Raw genomic sequence first — 17,587 nt, 5'->3', positions numbered from 1 at the left:
GCTTAAAGTTTCACCCGTGTTAATTTCACTTGTTGAACCTTGCAGTGATTAATATGTTTCAAGGGTCATTGCGATGTGATTTGTGAAGATACACCCAGATAACAAATCTGATAGAATCAGGGGTCTCGACTAACTGTTGAATGTGCTGAAGTGCTCAAATGAAGGGATTAATGATTAACTCATAGTGAAAATTAAAACCTTCTATTTCCATTGATTTAACGTGACACAATAATTCCTTGGATATTCCATTCAGTTTTCATGATCATGCTTACGTACATGTGTTGGGCTGCAGCCATGTGATCGCACCCACCCTTTTTATAATCTATACATGTGTCTAGATAGGAAACATTTATCAGTGCAACTCATTCACTACAGGGCCATGATGTGTCTTATTATTACTAATATGGTGTCTCATTTTCATTTACATTACTTTGGTGTAATGTCTGAAAATTATTGTTTATTTTGTAAGATAGTTTAATTGCATGGTGCGAAAAAGAAAGAAGAAAGTAAAACCTTTTGAAAATAAAAGTAATGAAATAAGTCAAATGTTTTGTTTATTTGAAAGCCTGAGTTTATAATAGTATTGTAAGGCTTCATTTAAAATAAACTAGGATGTGAGCAGGGGTGGAGTAACTAAAAGCTGCTTCAGATCGTTTCCTCTGACTCTTGGAGCATTTAGTAAACCTCTTCCAGAGGACCTCAAAGGTCCGGAAGATTCATATTCTGCAAGTAAATCTGAAATATATTTCGGCCCGAGACCATTCAAAGCTTTATAAGCAAGAAGTACGATTTTGAAGTCGATCCTTTGAGGACTCTAAATGAGCTGCAGCTGTCTGACACATTATTTTTTCTTTAACTAAGACCTTTAAACACATTACAATAATCCATCCTGCTGAAATAAGCGGAAAAATAGTCAAAGACAAAATAAACGAATAGAAGTTTTGCTTTTATTTACATTAGAGGAGGCGGTAAATATTACATTTCATTCTTTGTGGCTGTTCAATCACAGATAGACAGACCATGCAGCGCTCTCATGAGTTTGTCTTTGAGACGTATTTGTGCGAGAAGACATACACAGTCAGTATATAATGGTATATACAGTACACATAAGATTCCCAGGTGTCATTCGGACCAGACAATACACTGGCATTCAATGAAGCATATTGATGTTTGTGATTTTCAAGAAAGACAGACGGTAAATGTTTATTCTGTAAACATCAGTGATCCTAAACAAACGGCCAGAGACTGACAATACTCTCATTCCCCCTTTAAGGCTGTGATTTGTATGTGCACCGTTACATGTGCAAAAAAAACCTCCTTCTCCTTTTTCTCAAATCAAGTAGATGCACATAATAAACAATAGAATACATCCAGTTTTCTGTGTGTAACACACTAAAATAATCACCAATCACTAGGTCACTAAAAATGAGCATTAAGCTGCATCAGCTCGTTGTTCCAGAGGAAGATTATCAGCTGTGCAGATGTTTTTTTTAAATCCCCAAAGAAGAACCTTTTTCATGACTTCTTGTGTCAAAATCAGAAGTCGCTCTGGTCTTCCTAAATGCTATGGCAAATAAAAGCCACCTAAAGTAAAGGCTACACACACACAAATGATTCAGCAGAAAATGATAAAAAAAAAACAAATGAACAGCAAATCCCTGCATAACCAGGAACTTTGACACACATTTTGCAAATCCTTTACACCAGTAAGTATTGTATATGTTCCTTTTAGCACTTTGAACATGAAGCGAAGCAACAGTTTGGCTGAATAAATACATCCCGAGATGTAAAACATCAAAGTTTGATAGCGTTCCTCCCGTGCGCATGCTGTTCTGAATCATTCGCAAATCCTTTGCTCAATAAAAAAAAAAAGCATATCTAAGAGGATAGACATGTGTGTGTGTATGGCTGAGTAGAGGTGAGGTGTTCTCGGTACTCCTGAGAAGACGAGTGAAGGAGGGGAGGAGAAAGCGTGTTTGAATACTATTCCGACGGTTCATTTACACATTCCTGACTTGGTCCTCTTTGCATGTGTAAAACACCAGGAGCTACTTTATGACGAGCTGAGGCCCGAGTCTGACTCGGCGCTGCCCGCGCGGGCCTTGGAGGCAGCGCAGGGCACCATGGCGCAGGAGATGGAGTAGCAGGAGCACGAGGAGCTCTTTAAGGTCTCCTCGGTGATCACCTCCTGCAGGGAGTGCTGCTCCTCTATCTGGAAGATATCTGGATTATCTCCTTGGGCCTCGCAGATACTGGAGGAAACAAAAAGAAAAAGGAGAGAAGAAGGTCGTGGAGATTGCATCAAACTTCATTAAATACTCAAGAAAATTTAAAAATGTACTTAATTTTACACATTTATTCGCAGATTTCTATAAAAGATCTTCAACGCCGTCACTGCCCAACTACATAATGGATTATATGCACAAAATAATCAACATAACACTTCCTGGAAGAATTGGCTGCATGTTTGAAAAATGACCCTCGCACTATAAATTAACCAGCACAATTTTCAAGTTTGCCTTTGATATTTAAAGTTTGATGGATCTATTAGGTATGTTGACAGTAAAGAAGTCACACATCACCAAAGACAAATGGGCAAAACATAACGGCAGTCATTTAAATAGATATTTACGTACTATTCATGCTTTCAAACACTGTCAGGCATTTACAGTTATTTATTTGACAGAAATGCTTTTTTAAAAATAGTTTTTTTTTTTAAATCATTTCAATTGATAGAAGCTGTTAAATTTCCACCAGGCAAGATGCAAGACCAAGCTCAATCTGCTTTCGAGAATGATTGCACTGGTTGTTTTATTCCTGCTTGTCATTTGAATCCATTGCAGAGGTTTTAACATGCCTCACTCTGCAAGTAAAAACCTGCCTAGTTTGCTTGGCATGTGCCTTTTCCCAGCGATGTAGCACCCGATGTGATTACCAGAAGGCTTTTACCTGAGCTTGACCACGGGCTGAACATTTACATTTGGATGGGGGATCTTTATGATTGGAAGCAAACCGGATTAAATCAAACATGAAGTGTTAGGCCATCTGTTGAGACGGTAAACGACTTAATGACCACACCTCGTAAGAACATCCTTGTCGCAACCGATAATGTAACACAGAACCTGCCGATTACATTGGAACTTAAGACTATTTTAATGTTAATAAAGCCAATACTAAGATCCGTCGCAGGACTCTTCATTGGCTACTGAAACTGATCGGGAGTTGCTGCTCGACAGAGAAAGTCCAGTGCAATCACCACATTTTTTTTTAAAAACATAAATCAATCCGCAGGACATGCAGCTCATTCACAAGCTGAACAGGTGCAAATAAATGAAATAACAGCTCAAATTAAATTAAAGTAGCTCGGTGCTATGCAACTACTTTATGCCAGTTGGTGTGAAACTGGTGGGAGGTTAGTGACTGAAATCTCATGCAAGAAAATTCACTTTTACACTTTGTTTCAGCTTTAAAAATGAAACTAAAAGCCAAGAGAAATGTTCAACGCATACCCAGAACGATACACAGACGTTTAAAGAAAGAACAAGAAGCGAGGAAACTCTGTGTCGGAAATGATGAACATGAGCAGTTGACCAATGGAATGATTGTGTTGAGAACAACTGGAGGGAAAAACTAAACAAAACAATGAATGCAAACTGTTTCTAGTCGGTTAGGACTACCTGTACTACTAAGAAATGTGAAAGTCAACCGTCCTGCATCATTGCCAGGAAACATGAGCGTGTTCCTGCAGCGTTCATTCAGCGGGTGTTTGGGTTGCGAGGACAAGCCAAAAGATGCGGGGTGAGTGAATGAACAAAAACACAGCCAGGAACCAGAGAGAGACTTTACAGCAATCTGGAGAACTTGAGTCAAAATATGGCGCCAAGCTTTCGCAAATTCTGCAAGAAAGAGGCAGAGTTATAACGTGGACTTGGACTGAGGAGGCGGAGGGTAGGAGGGTGGGGGGAGGGTGGGGTCACATCCCCGGTGTTTCAGTCAGCAGATCTCCGGGGCCCACGTGGAACAGGGATTTGGAGCAAATGTTAATGTGAAGTGAAACACAGGAACTTAGACGGCTGTACAAACAGGTCCTGCTGACTGCGTGGCTTCGCCGAGACAAAGGGGGGACGCTTTCACATTCAGACCAATCCCAGCTTTATATAACGACTTCGGCGCATCCTGCACATTCGCGTCTCCAATCAACCCGTCAGTCCGGCGAATAATCAACCCTATGGTTTTCAGAACAGAAGTCATAACCGATGCCAAATGATTAACAAGGCTGCCAGTGTTTCATTACATAACACTGGATCGTGGACAAACTGTTCCGTGTCTCCACTGCACAACCGTCAACAGGAGCTCAGGCTGCTTTTCTCACCGAGCTGTGGCATCAGAACGAACAGATACACAACTTGAGACGGCGCCAGTCCCAGGCAGAGGCGTTAACATAATAACAAAGGTTTTCAGAAGATCAAAATAGGTGCAGCTTCAAGGAAATAACTCATCTAAAGAGGAGTTGGAATAAACACTGAAACGGTGCCCATTTAAAAAAATGTTTTTTTAATCTTAGTTGATTGTATTAATACATTGGCTTAGTGCATGTCCAGAACTGTACAAGCTGAACCTGTTTCAAAGTAAACCTTCAAATAACCGAAGGCGTTTTCCTCTCATTTCCAAATATTTACAGTTGCTTTTTCCCCTCTACTGTTTTCAAAACCTTTTTATTTTTCTCTCACTGCCTCTCTTTAGTTTTCCCCCTCCTCTGCCTGTGAATGGCAGACACTACTGATCCCAGCTTGACCAGTTTCCGTCTTTTTGACTAAATCCGACCAACTCCAATGTTCGAAGGCAACAGATTCAATCCGATCACTAACAAGTAGGACGCCTTGACTGCGAACACACACGTTTATCTCCGACATCACCAGCAGGATTTAACGACAGCCCCGTCGAGTAGAAGTTCAACCTACCTGTCATAGATGAGCCCATTGATCCCCCGCTCTCTCAGCTTCTTCCTGTTTTCATGGTCGTTGTTGTCGTCCCCCCAGCTGAAGACCACCAGGCCTTTCGCCTGGGCGTCGCTGATGTAGTCAAGGTGCTTAAAGAGCTCCTCGGTGTGAGCGCTGATCCCCTGCAAAGATGACGGTGTTCACCTTTGTACATTTCTGCTCTCAAATGGATCAAAATGTAATTAAATAAAAAATGATTGCATTTTGGTTGGAATAAAAAAAAGAAAAAAAAAGGTATTTTTTTGATGGTGAATTAATACATTAGTTAGGTATTAACTAGTGATATACTATACAAATGTAGAATTTTTTTCATGGTTAAAGTCTCTAAAACTTGATACATAAATAAACTTTTTCTTTTCTATGATGTATTTGCAATTTAGCAAAACATCTGAAAAAAATAACTAAATAAAAAACTTACCAGGATATTTTCACTCTGGGCGAAGCTGATGGCGATCTGAGTGGTTTGGCAGCGGATGTCCATCAGCTCCGGGTACCTTTCCGATATTCCTTGAGTCAAGAAGAGGATGGGGTACTTGTTCTGCTTGTTGCGCACCCTGATGGAGACAAACAAAGAACAAAACCCAGATCTCATGGATTCCTGGGAAGCAGTGATTTGTAGAGCTTTTACGACTCGTGAGGTTTTTTTTCTGAAGCAGTTCAACACAAAGAGCGGAACCAAGAGACAGACACCCGGAGTACTTCTCTTTACAAACGCCAAACACATGCGTTCCTGCAGTTCAAGCCAATCCTTCTGACCCAGCCGCACTTACATTGTGCAGATATCTGGGTCGAAACAGGAGAAGACGATGCGTCTTTTCCCGCCGTTCTGCAGCACGCAGGACAGGACGGTGTCCAGGAAGCTGTTCATGTTGAAATAGGACGAGAGGTTTCCATCCCACGACCCGTCCTGTCGATACGAGACATGAAAGATTATTTTGATTGTCTCAAATATGGGAAAGAATTCTGTTGGAAAATACGCACCTTCATCTGGCAGATCCACTTGAGCTCGATGTTGAAGCTGACATGCTCGGGGACCGAATGAAAGATCTACAGAGCGGTACGGAGGAAGCTCATTATTTCATTGTGACAATGGAAGAAGAAAAAAAGCGGAGGAGAGTGATATTCAGTGAAAGATCCCTCACCTGTGACAGCGACGGGAACGGCTGATGCTCATCTATTTCATCTTCGTCATCCAACAGGTCTAAACAAACACAAGACATTATCTGTGAACTAAACACACACACACACACACACACACACACACACACGTTTCCTGTGCTGTGACGTAACGTGAGGTACTCAAGGTCGTCTTTGATTACGACTTTGAAAGCACAAAGCTCAATATCATGTCAAGAGCATGTCACAACCCAGCCGTGTCAATCTTTTTATCTGAGGGTGAAGTACAGAAGATTGTATTTATTTATTTATAGGATTTTATTGAAGCTGCAATATTCAAAAGAAAGATGAAAATGTTTTGGAGGAAGCTGTGAGAACTTTTTACTTTGTTGGGATTCCATCCAGAAAAATGGAATTATCGGAAACATGAATCAACACAGGTCAATGTGCATGAGTTTTCTATTAGTGACCTCAATTTCCCAATAGCTTTGAATGTGAGTGTGTGGTTAATCAAAGACCATCATTTATTGTCTCGAGCAGGACCAGAAGGTTTCATTAAAATTGGCTTCATGTTGAGATTTCTAGTAGTAATTGTTTGGTTTTGTGAAAATATATTTTCATCACTCTGCGTCACAATAAAGAAAAACCATTTCACTGGTCCAGCCGACTCAAGATGTAAGTAGGTTGCATATAGCCCCTTAACTAAAATGTGTTGGACACTCTACTTTAGAGGCTTCAACAATAATCCATCCATGCCCTTTCTATGTTGCTTTAACAACGTTTCAGAACACAGGAGTCGACCCCAGCTGACGGTTGGCAAAGGCTGGTTAAACTTTGGATGGGTCAATACACCATCACAGGGCAAACACACAGGGAAACAATAACAAGCACTCACATTCAAACGTAGAGCCATCAGTTGATAATGGCAAGATAGGAAGAGACCACAGACATGCACAAACTCTACACAAAAAGGCAGACAGGCCTTGAAGCGAGGGATCCTCTCCATGTGAATTGACAGCGACATTCAGCAACAATAAGTCGAGAGAGACTACATCATATTGACAATGTCAAGTGTAACTTTTCCCCCCTCTATTTTCCATCCATTTGTATTTTATTAAAATAGACCATGTGCTTACCTTTGTGATAACTTCCTTTTATGGCTGTGGCGTGGACCAGCTGTGCCAAAGATCAGAGGTAAATCAGTGACTTTTTATTCTTCCACCAACAACTCATTTATTCACACAGACTTAAGTCACTTGGTAGATTGAAATGAATCACATATAACAATAATAATGGTACTGCTTCCTTCACTCCCAACTGGCCTTGCAACTCTTTTATTATATATATCACAACAATGTGTTCTTTAACCATCAAGTTCTTGTGCTACAGTGTTACAAGTTCAAATGAGAAGTGAAAAGCACAAGTGATGGTAATAATAATAATAATAATAATAATAATAATAATAATAATAATAATAATGAATTAAAACAATAAAGGAATAAAATAATCACATAAAAAACCTCCACAGAGACATCTCCTCCTCTCCCATGTGACACCATGATAACAAATTATTTCTTGTGAAGCGAATCGTTCCAGTAGATGAGATAGCTGAAACTGTTTGTTTTCAGTCTGTGCTCGACTCTTTGCACACTATCTGGTTCGTGACACTTTGGCATGACGTTGGAGTCGCACGTGAGCAGTGAATGTCATTTCCCAGCACGCACTGCACTCCTTTCAAAGAAGACTGAGCATGCAGTGCTTGTTTGAAGACGCGGTCTGATGGCCTTTCACCCCCACTGAAAGGTCACGTGTACTCAAATGAATATTCCTAGAGATGAAGGTCAAATATATTCCGAGAGAAGGAGGTCAAGCTGTTGCGATACAAGAGCACATGGCTCAGATCATGTTACAGAGACCGAGAGGCCCTGTCCATGTGAATCACATTAATGTCAGCGCTACTCGTCCAGATATGGTCTTTACCATAGACACAAGCTGGACGTGGAGTGCTGAACTAACCGAACTGCTTCATGTGTGCGACTGACACAATGCTGACTGTTTGGTTACCTTCAAAAGCTGTAGCTGATCAAATGTCAGATCTTTCACTGGCACCTCAATCAGTTCCAGAGTCTGGTCTTTTTTCTTCTGTTGGAGAAGAGAAAGTGTCATTGGCTGAAGAAACTAATGTCCTTGAGAGCAACAGGCCTCTGAATTTACCTTTTTGGTGGCTATGCAGCACGTCAGATCATGATAAACAATGGGAACACCGTCCTTGGAGAGGTGAACATCAAACTCGACGAAGGCTGCGCCCTGCAGGGCCATAAATAAAACACATGTAAATAGATGTCTCGCCAGGAGTTGGACCCACTCACGTATTAATGATCCTGCTGTCTTACATGTTGAGCAGCACTTTTGAATGAGGCGATTGTGTTCTCTCTCACTCTCTGGTGCCTGTAAAGAACAAATGTCGACATACAGCTGATTCAGAATTACAGCATACATGTAATAAAATGCCAGGAGGGCTTAAAATACCCGTCGTGCATCACTTGTGAGAAAATCATTTTAATGTACATTTTCTTATTTAACTGTAGGAACCGGATTTGTGGATGTCGAGAAGCTGTGTGACTCACTTTCCCGTGTGTGTGCTGCCAGCTCCTCTGTGACCCACATCCAGAGTGCTTCTCTTCTTCCAGTACTTGACAAACGACGCACTCATGTCACACTGCAGCCCGCGTATGGGTCGGATTACCAGGTAGTCCACTAAAACACAACGTCAGAGTGACTGGGTCTGTCCGGCCGCAGGGATACACGAATACGGGCAAGTGTGCATGCAGATAGCAACTCAGAATGCCCAGCAGCCTGTTGCAAACTGCGACTTTTGTTATCTCCGTGGATTACCAGACTTACCTCTTACTTTCCCGATGGTCTGTCTGGAGTTTCGCCCCATTATTGGAAGCGTCATTACTCCTGTGTCTTTGCCGCTCTCTAAAAATGTGGAAGACAGGAGGCAGGCTGTGCCTGCATGTCCTGGAAGGCCATCGCCCTGCACAACATGCTCACCCAGGTCCTCCTGCAAACACAGATGAAAGACAAGTACAACGTGTCAACGTGAAACTGAAGATTTCCACACGAGGGCAGCTCAACAGAATACCCAGAGGCCATGCATTTAGGAGTTTTACCTCAAAAAAGTCAAAGGTGAGCTCCAGATTGTCCGGGTCCATGGTGTGGATGCTGTACTCGGTCCATCGGGACGGCTCCAGGGCATTGCCGCACTCAGGCTGAGAGTGGCGCGACTTATAGCCGTCGGCACTGATCATGCTAATTCCCAGAGTGGTCGTCATCTTGTTGAAAGACCAGTTGCTATGCGCTTCGTCATCCTCCCCCTCCTCTTCAATGCCCTCTAAAGTCAGCTTGATCCTGTGCAGACAGAATTAAAATAATGTTGGTCCTGAAAACCACAAATGCTTCTTTTTTTTTTTTTAGGATTGTTATGATGCAAGCAGGACTTCTGTTGCACTCAGGTAACAGTAGAGAGGTATAAGATCTGTCTCAGGTTGGGCTTTCACTGGTCGCGCTGAACTTTGCCTTTTGTGTCGTCCGTACCTGAAGCGAGACTTCTTGAATTTCTTCTTGGTGATGGAAACCGGAGACACCTTGGAATAGTGCAGCCGCAAGCGAATTTCTGTCTGGCAAGTCAGCCACCCAAAGTCAACACATTTGAGCCCGTCTATAGAGAGGGAAGGTTGCAGACAAAGGAAGCATGTGACAAGACCTGTGCATCCAGTTTGTCTCATGTGAATGCTGACCAGGGAACAGTGTGTGACCTAAAAAAAACACCTAACAAAACGACGGAGGAGCTTCATTTAATCTCACAATGTTTCCACGCAAATTAAAGTGTACTGTAATAAGACTTACTGTGAATTCCAAACTGTCCATCGTCGACACTCTCCTGTGAGGCTGCGGCGCAAACAAAGGAGCATTAGAAAGAAAACTGAAGTTTTGTTACAAAAGGTTGAAGTCAGATCAAAACCAGGCGCTTCACTTCAGTAAAACATGAAGATGGCGAAGTTAAGACCAACTCGGTTTGCCCTGAGTTTGGTTTGCCTCAACCTTAAAAACATTTGGTTTAGCTGGACGTTTAGGAACAAAACACTGAATCTGAGGTAAAAGTAAACGTCACATTTTAGCATTTGAGCAGGATGCACATGAGCAAAAAAAAAGAGAAAGAAAAACCACATTAAATAAATTGTAAGGCTGTAAACGGGACATCAGGCAGGGTGCGGACATCTTCCTATCACTAGACAAAAAACTTCATCACGGATGTTTAAGGAGGATACACTGTAGTGCGGTCGCTATAATAACTGATTCATATGAGTTGCAGAAAGCTTTCAGCATCGGGTACGAAGAATGGGGGGAGGGCTACAGTGAGTTGGGGTACGACACGTTTTCTTAATCTTTTTAGTTGCTGAGCAGCTTTTATTTTCTCGCATCGTTGGGTTTAATACCTGTGGGGCTCATCGTGCGGGGGTGATGATGGGTCTCCCACATATTGACTATCACTTGACAGGGGCCACCTGCACCCTGCAATTCCAATGTTGGATACAAATGTTAGGGTTTAAAGTCAAGATACATTCAACTACGTCCCAGTCGCCTGTACTCGAAGCTGCCTGCCTGAGTGTGAGAAAGGAATTAGAGCTGTTATAGTCACCCCCCCCCCCCCCCCCCCCCCCCACCCCCCCAATCGGGCAGTCAGCCACCAGGGGTGGAAATCTGAAAAGTGGATTTGTTAGTTAAGAAGAAAACTCACATGTAACATGTTAAGCTGCTTCGTAATGCCATTAACAATACTGTGTGCATATAGGAAAATATTTAGCTTTTGAAAATCAAATTATGACAGAATAAATAAATGAATAAATAACCATCCCCTTGTCAAGGAAGTAAAAAGCCACATAAACTTAAATGGTATAAATGTTAAGTATGGTTCAAAATGGACATATCATCCCAGAAATAAAAAGAATGTTCTCTAGTCTTATTGGTAATGCAACGTTTTAGCCAATTTCTGAGACACACAATAACATAACTTTAAAAAAAATAAAAAATGCAGCACTAATGCAGACACAGCAAAATGAGTCTGAAGAGAAGTCAGCTCCACTCTTGAAATGAAAAAAATCATAACCACAACAGTGACACTATCAACCGAAACGTCGACAAAAAGGTTTCATTTTAAACCCCAAAAATGTTTTTCTAAGAAAGAAAATCTGTCTGTCAGCAGATAGACACAGGGCTCAGCAGAAATCCAGCAAAGCCTCACGTGCTCAATGAGAGGAAGTTAAAAATGACAGCTTGCTTGTGGCGAGATATCCGACTACACTGACCTTTTCTTAGGGCATAAACAGAGAGATGTAGGAACAGTAATACAAACATGCAATAAGTGACCGTGGCTTAAAGAGTGGCAGATACAAAAATGATTCTGTGAACTGTAAAAAAGAAAAGAAAAAAAGACAGACTTTGTTGACTTTGCCGATGAAAAAAGACATTTCTCAGTTTTAACAGTGAGCTATGTCTATTATCTTATCTGAGAAAAAGTATCAGTGACTTAGCTGCACTACTGAACAGAAACAAAACTCACCTTTGCCTCCAGAAAAAATCCTTTGAAATAGCGATATTTAGTAACAGCACCTTTCGGCACGACGACTGTTGTGGTCCAAGTGTGTCTGTTAACAGGGAAAGATAAATGTTAAAAAGTAAAAAAAATAAATAAAAAAAGATCTACAGGTACCATTGTACCATGTAAAGAGGACTTATCAAGTTCGGGGACCGCGTTGGAGTGAACTCAACTTACCCATCATCACCAAGAGGCTGTAAGGTCACAGCTCTCTCGTGGCTCCAGCATCCCAGGGCTTCACAGCTTCCAACAACGGCAATCACCTCGCCTATAAGGTGTAAAATACATGAATGAACAAATAAATAACGACTTTATCTCATTATTATCTTTATTCACACTACTTGAAAACACAGAATAAGCCGTCACGAAAGAGCTTTACTGCTCAACATAAAGGCCAAGTTGAAGTTCAGACATACCTGGAGAGGTTTCCCCCCTCACAGCCAACGTCACCTGAGCAGTCTCCATTGGGATCACAGGTGCACAGACTCAACCAGGCTGAAAACACACAATCATGGTTTATAATATCGTTAGTGTGTTCTGGTTCGACGGCCAAGGACTCTTAACTGTCAACACCATGTAGGCTGAGAGCAGAGGAGCTCTGGAGATTGAGTTCAATTACATCAAACTTAGTCCGACCTAGAAGTGATCTATTTGGAGCTGTCAATCTTTGTGTTTATCCATGCAAGAACCGGTCCAATCCAGTGGGTCTGAGTACACGCCGTTGTTGTTCTCTGACCTAAATGTTTGCTTGCGTATGCGTGAGTGTCCCCACACCTGTTTTCATCTGACCCCGCAGAGCATGTGTGTGAGCGTGTCTTGACGCCTTGTATGAATCTTCTAATGCCACGTGCGCGTCTCCTGACACTAATGGGTTTCTGTCCGCGATCTCTGCTTATGTATTTGCCCTTGCGTGCTTGCCACCGGCCTGTGGGAGAACCATCTCACATAACTGTGTGCTGTGTGTATAATCCAATGTAAATGTTCCTTGTGTCGTAAGTGAGTCACATATTATATGCCTGTAATTATTGTAATAAAGTATATGAATCACATATATGTAAGCAGATTTAACGTTCTTGCTTAAAGTGTTGGCTGTAGTGACTTCACGTGTTAATCCTTCCTACCACAGGACTAATGCTTCCTTCACTCCCAACAGGCCTTGCAACTCTTTTATTACAATGTTATAACTATGTCATAACAGTGTGTTGTTTAAACATCAAGTTCTTGTGCTACAGTGTTACTAGTAGAACTGATAAGTGAAAAGCACAAGTGATGGTAATAATAATAATAATGTGACCTTCTAGTGTTACAATCTAGGGACCTTTCTATGTACAGACCATAAGTCTATGGAGCTGAAAACCTTTAATGCTGTTATGTCTGAATAAGGGTGTGGATAAAGATTGCGATCAACATATTTGATCTAACAAGTTTACAGTTGATAGACAGCTTATGGAGGATGCCTCTCTCTCTAGAGAGAGAAAGAGAGAGGCATCCTTCATAAGCTGTCTATCGACACAATAATTATAGGCAAGGCTGCAGCCCAGCGCCATAAATGTGGCATCTCTCCAGGAGCGGGATTATTTCAAGAAATAAAACCACACACACAGATAAAATGTGAAACAAGGCCACCCTGCCGCGGGTGGTAAAGTGTACCTTGTGTATTTCGGCCGGCCTTCCCCGGATCGTGGCACCCTGGGCCCAGGTTCTGACTCCTACCCTGCAGAGAGACGTCGCCGTGAGGCAAAGCAGCAAACCCGACCTGCCGGTTCAACAACCGCCATGGATGGACTAGCAAAATAGCAAGTCGGACGATACCGGACTGAAAGTGTGATTTTAAAAAAGGGTCAGGGTCAACGGGAATGAACAGACGCCGAGCACAGCGAGAAAGCAGAGATAAAAGGGTTTAACCCGTCAGACAAAACAATACACAGAAATTCCCCGCTGATAGCGGAATTAGTAAACACCCTCCTGCACAAACAGAACTTCCGCTAAACATTTTCAAAACAAAAGCATATTTTGCTGCAACGTGTTTATTCAATCTGAAATTGTTTACTACTCAATGGTAAGTTATAAAGGTGCCTTATCTAGCTAAAAGTAGTAGTAGTAGTAGTAGTAGTAGTAGTAGTAATAGTTTAATCGGTCAACCAAATACAAAATGGAGCAACGGAAAATGCAACAATAAAAAAGAAAGGGAAAACAAACAGAGGAAGATCGAAGGGTTTAGGCTGAAGTTTAACCCTGTACATAATAAACATAAATCTTCTGCAATTGGTGTGACAGAAACCAAAAACAACAACAAAAGCTTGCATTTTCTTTGCCATTCCAAAAATACAGAACAAAAACTGTCCTGAGGGAACACAGCTGCTAAATCTTGTCCATTCTGAGCTCAATATTTTTCAAGAGTGGTGAACTTTAATCGCCTTTTAAATATTTTGAGGGTATCCGATTTTTTTTTAAGGTTATCGTCCAGGTCATTCCAAAGGTTAACCCCTCTAATGGAAATACTTCTACTTTTTTTTAATTTGTTCTTGCCATATTTCTGACAATAGGTATCGACTCTCCCTATGTTTGAATAGTTTCTGGATATGAGGTGGGAGGTTATGATGATGCACCTTATACATGAGAGCTAGTTTATTAAGGTTGACAATGTCGTGTATTTTTAGTGTCTTAGATATGGCAAACAGAGGATTTGTTGAAAATATAGAATAAAAGATGTGATACTAAAATTAGACGTTTTCATGAACACTTTGGCTTGTACATGAAATTATCAGCTGGTCTTAAAAGCGATGACATTTTACTATTACAAACAATTTTCGTAAAGCCTTTTTCATGCCATGGTGGTTTGATTTGTTTGAATACTGCGCATATTTTGAAAAGCATTCCGTGTTGTGTTTCCGTGTTCTGTGGCTGCGTGAGCGGCTGGTTCATTCCGCCCTGCTCCGGATTTGTGGCGTGCCTCACGACGCGTTCAAGTACCGTCGGAAATATTACAAGTACGAAAGTAAAGTGAACATATTCAACCACTAAACCACGTCAACAAAAGAAAAAGTTAATTGTTGTGAAAATGTTGTTCCACATGAGGAAATATTTGTTAAATCCATTTTCATACAATGGAGTTTTTTCGCAAAGTCCCCCCCCCCAACTTTTTTTGCATCGTTTTGTGAATTTAAAAATGACACCAAACATTTTGACCTCAGTAAAGTTTTCCTCAAAAGTATTGATAAATTGCCAAAATAAAAACGTATTACTAAATTCTAATGACGTGTAAATATTAATCATAACAGGAAATTTAAATTTCCGAGGCGTCCCCGAAGAGGCAGCAGCTCGTGTTTGCTGCAAACTGTACACGTTCATGAGAAAGGTTAACGGAGAAAACGTTTAAATGTTACGGGATGATAAAGATGCGGCGATAAATGTGGACGTACCGTCAGCTGAGATCAAAAACCGTGTCCCATGCGTGTTGACAACGTCTCCAGTTTTGAAGATGAATATTGATGTCCAATGTTATAAGTAGGAGGAGAGGTTGTGGGCAGTGACGTCATGTGCCGCATCCCTGCACGTTCATGAAAAACATGCCACGCGAGTTGGACACTAAACTCGGATAATGATCGACTCTACTGCAGCTGAACTGTGGATTTTTAGAAAACATTAAACTCTGGGAGGTCATTGCAGTCAAGAATGGCAAGGATAAAATAATCTATCATTATTATTATTATTATTATTATTATTATTATTATTATTATTATTATTATTATTATTATTATTATTATTATTATGTCGTCTCACCATTTGGAGAGAGAGAGGGGAAGTGTGTGTGTGTGTGTGTGTGTGTGTGTGTGTGTGTGTGTGTGTGTGTGTGTGTGTGTGTGTGTGTGTGTGTGTGGGTGTGTGTGTGTGTGTGTGTGTGTAACAATAACATCACAGCAGTTAGTTACGTCTTTATTACTTTCAAACTGAAGTGTCCCACTGCTTAAACTGCACAAAGTTAATTTATGATCCAGAAACTGATACACAACTCGAACTCTGCACAAGGATGTTATAACAGGTTTTTTTTTAACCACGTTTGTGTTCACAAAGGTGCACACTTGAATTACATATCAGGTCAAAATCTGGGCCAAGCTGGAAGGTCAGGGCCCACTGCTAAAACATTGATTTAGCAGAATCTTTGTTTCTCTCAGATATTTGTTTGTAGTCATGACATCGCCATTGTTTTGGATCATTCTGTGTCTGGACATTCCTTCATCACATGGCTAGACTTGTCTATTGCTGATGTTAGGTCTGTAGCCCCCTCCAGTGTTCAAATAGAAACAAGACACCTCGGAACAAAAAAGAAATAATATATTTTTTAAATTATATATATATAAATAGATATAGATATAGATATAGATATAGATATAGATATAGATATAGATATAGATATAGATATAGATATAGATATAGATATAGATATAGATATAGATATATAGCTGATGATTTTCACTTTGGATGTGTTAGGCATAAAAAGTTGTGGAAACTAAGTTGCTGAGGTGCATATGTTGGCCCTGATTGTCCTGGTGTCTGTAACAGTGAGTTGATTCAAGGGGGGGAAAAAAGTTGGATATTGCACTTTGGAAAGTGGCTGGTGGTGGGGTGGGGAGATTAGGGCACTTGTGTGTACTATATGTACGTATAAAGGAAGCAGAGATAAATCCTGGTGAGTTAAGCGAGACTGCAGTATCATGAATATTTTACTGTATTTCTAACCAGTGCTCTCATTATAAGTCACTTTTGCCCCATTGTGACTGTCCACGCTTAAACATTTACATCTGTTTCCTGAACACATTTCTCAGTCACCAATTAAATGTGAAAAAAAAAAACCCATCCTGCGGCTGCAACAAAAACACCAGTTATACTGTAGATGACTGGTGCCAACAAAAAGAAGCATCACGCTTAATTGACTTTATTTCAGTGCAACATCCATCTTCTATATGGCTTCATTTAACTCAGTGGTGGAGAACTGGAGACAGTTTCAGCAGCTATTGGGCAAAAACAGAGTAACCTACATCCTGGACAGGATATGTTCATCACTGGGCAAACACAAAGAGACAGTCACATTCACATCTAGAGGCAACTTATGTATGTTCTTTAGAGTAAACCTTAGGAACTGGACAAAGTCCATACGTACACAGGGAAAATATGCAAACTCCACACAACGGGACCTCTGAACTTAGACTGAACCCTGGAATAATCTTGGTGTGAGGTGAGAGCGCTAGCCACTACTCCACAACTCCACTACTCCACTACGCAGCCAATTAGCGACTGTAAACTACAAACGAATACTTTTGCCATGTGAGAGGAATCTGGAGAAGAAGCACACGTCACAGGGAGAACATGCAAACTGCCAGATTTTTGGCAAGCGCATTAGCATTAAAATAATGCTAATTAATTAACTAATTAAATTAATGAATGATGACAACAACAAAAAATAACACCATTATTATTATTAGTAGTATTATCCAAAAATCAGTAAAAAAAAAAAAAATCTTATCATGGGAGAGTCATTCATTTCTCCTGGGGAGAATCTCAACAATAATCTATAGAGCAGCTGTATTTATGTCAGAATTGACTGTGTTAAACATGTTTGTTTCAAAACAGTAAAAACACAGATGTTCTGGAATTAAACATTACTTTGATCGTATGCAGGTACATCCCTGGACTCATATCCTGGAAGCCATTGTCAGAGAATATTTAGATTTTCGTACCACTGAAGCGTGAGATATAGCTTCCACTGACTGTCAGAAAAGCACATTATATCCCCTCGAAGGGGCCTAAG

General features: G+C 40.9%; 1 protein-coding gene across 2 annotated transcripts; it reads right to left on the bottom strand.

Annotated features, from left to right (window-relative positions):
- Positions 1-928: 928 nt before the first annotated feature.
- Positions 929-15,378, bottom strand: gpcpd1 (glycerophosphocholine phosphodiesterase 1). Of its 2 annotated transcripts, none has more exons than XM_080490981.1 (21): positions 15,201-15,378; positions 13,429-13,492; positions 12,195-12,273; positions 11,956-12,046; positions 11,743-11,827; positions 10,619-10,694; positions 10,029-10,070; positions 9,717-9,840; positions 9,293-9,530; positions 9,021-9,183; positions 8,744-8,873; positions 8,510-8,564; positions 8,331-8,423; positions 8,181-8,258; positions 7,253-7,292; positions 6,143-6,201; positions 5,982-6,047; positions 5,771-5,907; positions 5,419-5,554; positions 4,962-5,122; positions 929-2,252 (listed from the first exon to the last, which is right to left on the bottom strand). In XM_080490981.1, the coding sequence occupies exons 3-21, from the start codon at positions 12,241-12,243 to the stop codon at positions 2,054-2,056; spliced, it is 2,022 nt and encodes a 673-aa protein (XP_080347107.1). In that variant the 5' UTR covers positions 12,244-12,273; positions 13,429-13,492; positions 15,201-15,378; the 3' UTR covers positions 929-2,053. The 2 variants fall into 2 exon arrangements, with proteins under 2 accessions (XP_080347107.1, XP_080347106.1); XM_080490980.1 differs by having other exon boundaries at positions 13,429-13,594; positions 15,201-15,319.
- Between the last annotated feature and the right edge of the window lie 2,209 nt (positions 15,379-17,587).

The sequence above is a fragment of the Lipophrys pholis genome, assembly GCF_963383615.2.
Source record: "Lipophrys pholis genome assembly, chromosome: 21".
NCBI classification, from domain to species: domain Eukaryota; kingdom Metazoa; phylum Chordata; class Actinopteri; order Blenniiformes; family Blenniidae; genus Lipophrys; species Lipophrys pholis.
Note: the sequence above shows the minus strand (reverse complement) of the source record. Positions and strands in the feature narration are given on the sequence as shown.

Coding starts and splice junctions, on each gene's coding strand:
- gpcpd1 (XM_080490981.1), bottom strand. CDS start 12,243: ATGGAGACTGCTCAGGTGACGTTGGCTGTGAGGGGGGAAACCTCTCCA. Junction 6,202..7,252: donor AAAAGGAAGTTATCACAAAG/GTAAGCACATGG, acceptor GTGTTTGTTTAG/ACCTGTTGGATGACGAAGAT. Junction 2,253..4,961: donor AATGGGCTCATCTATGACAG/GTAGGTTGAACT, acceptor TGTTTCCTCCAG/TATCTGCGAGGCCCAAGGAG.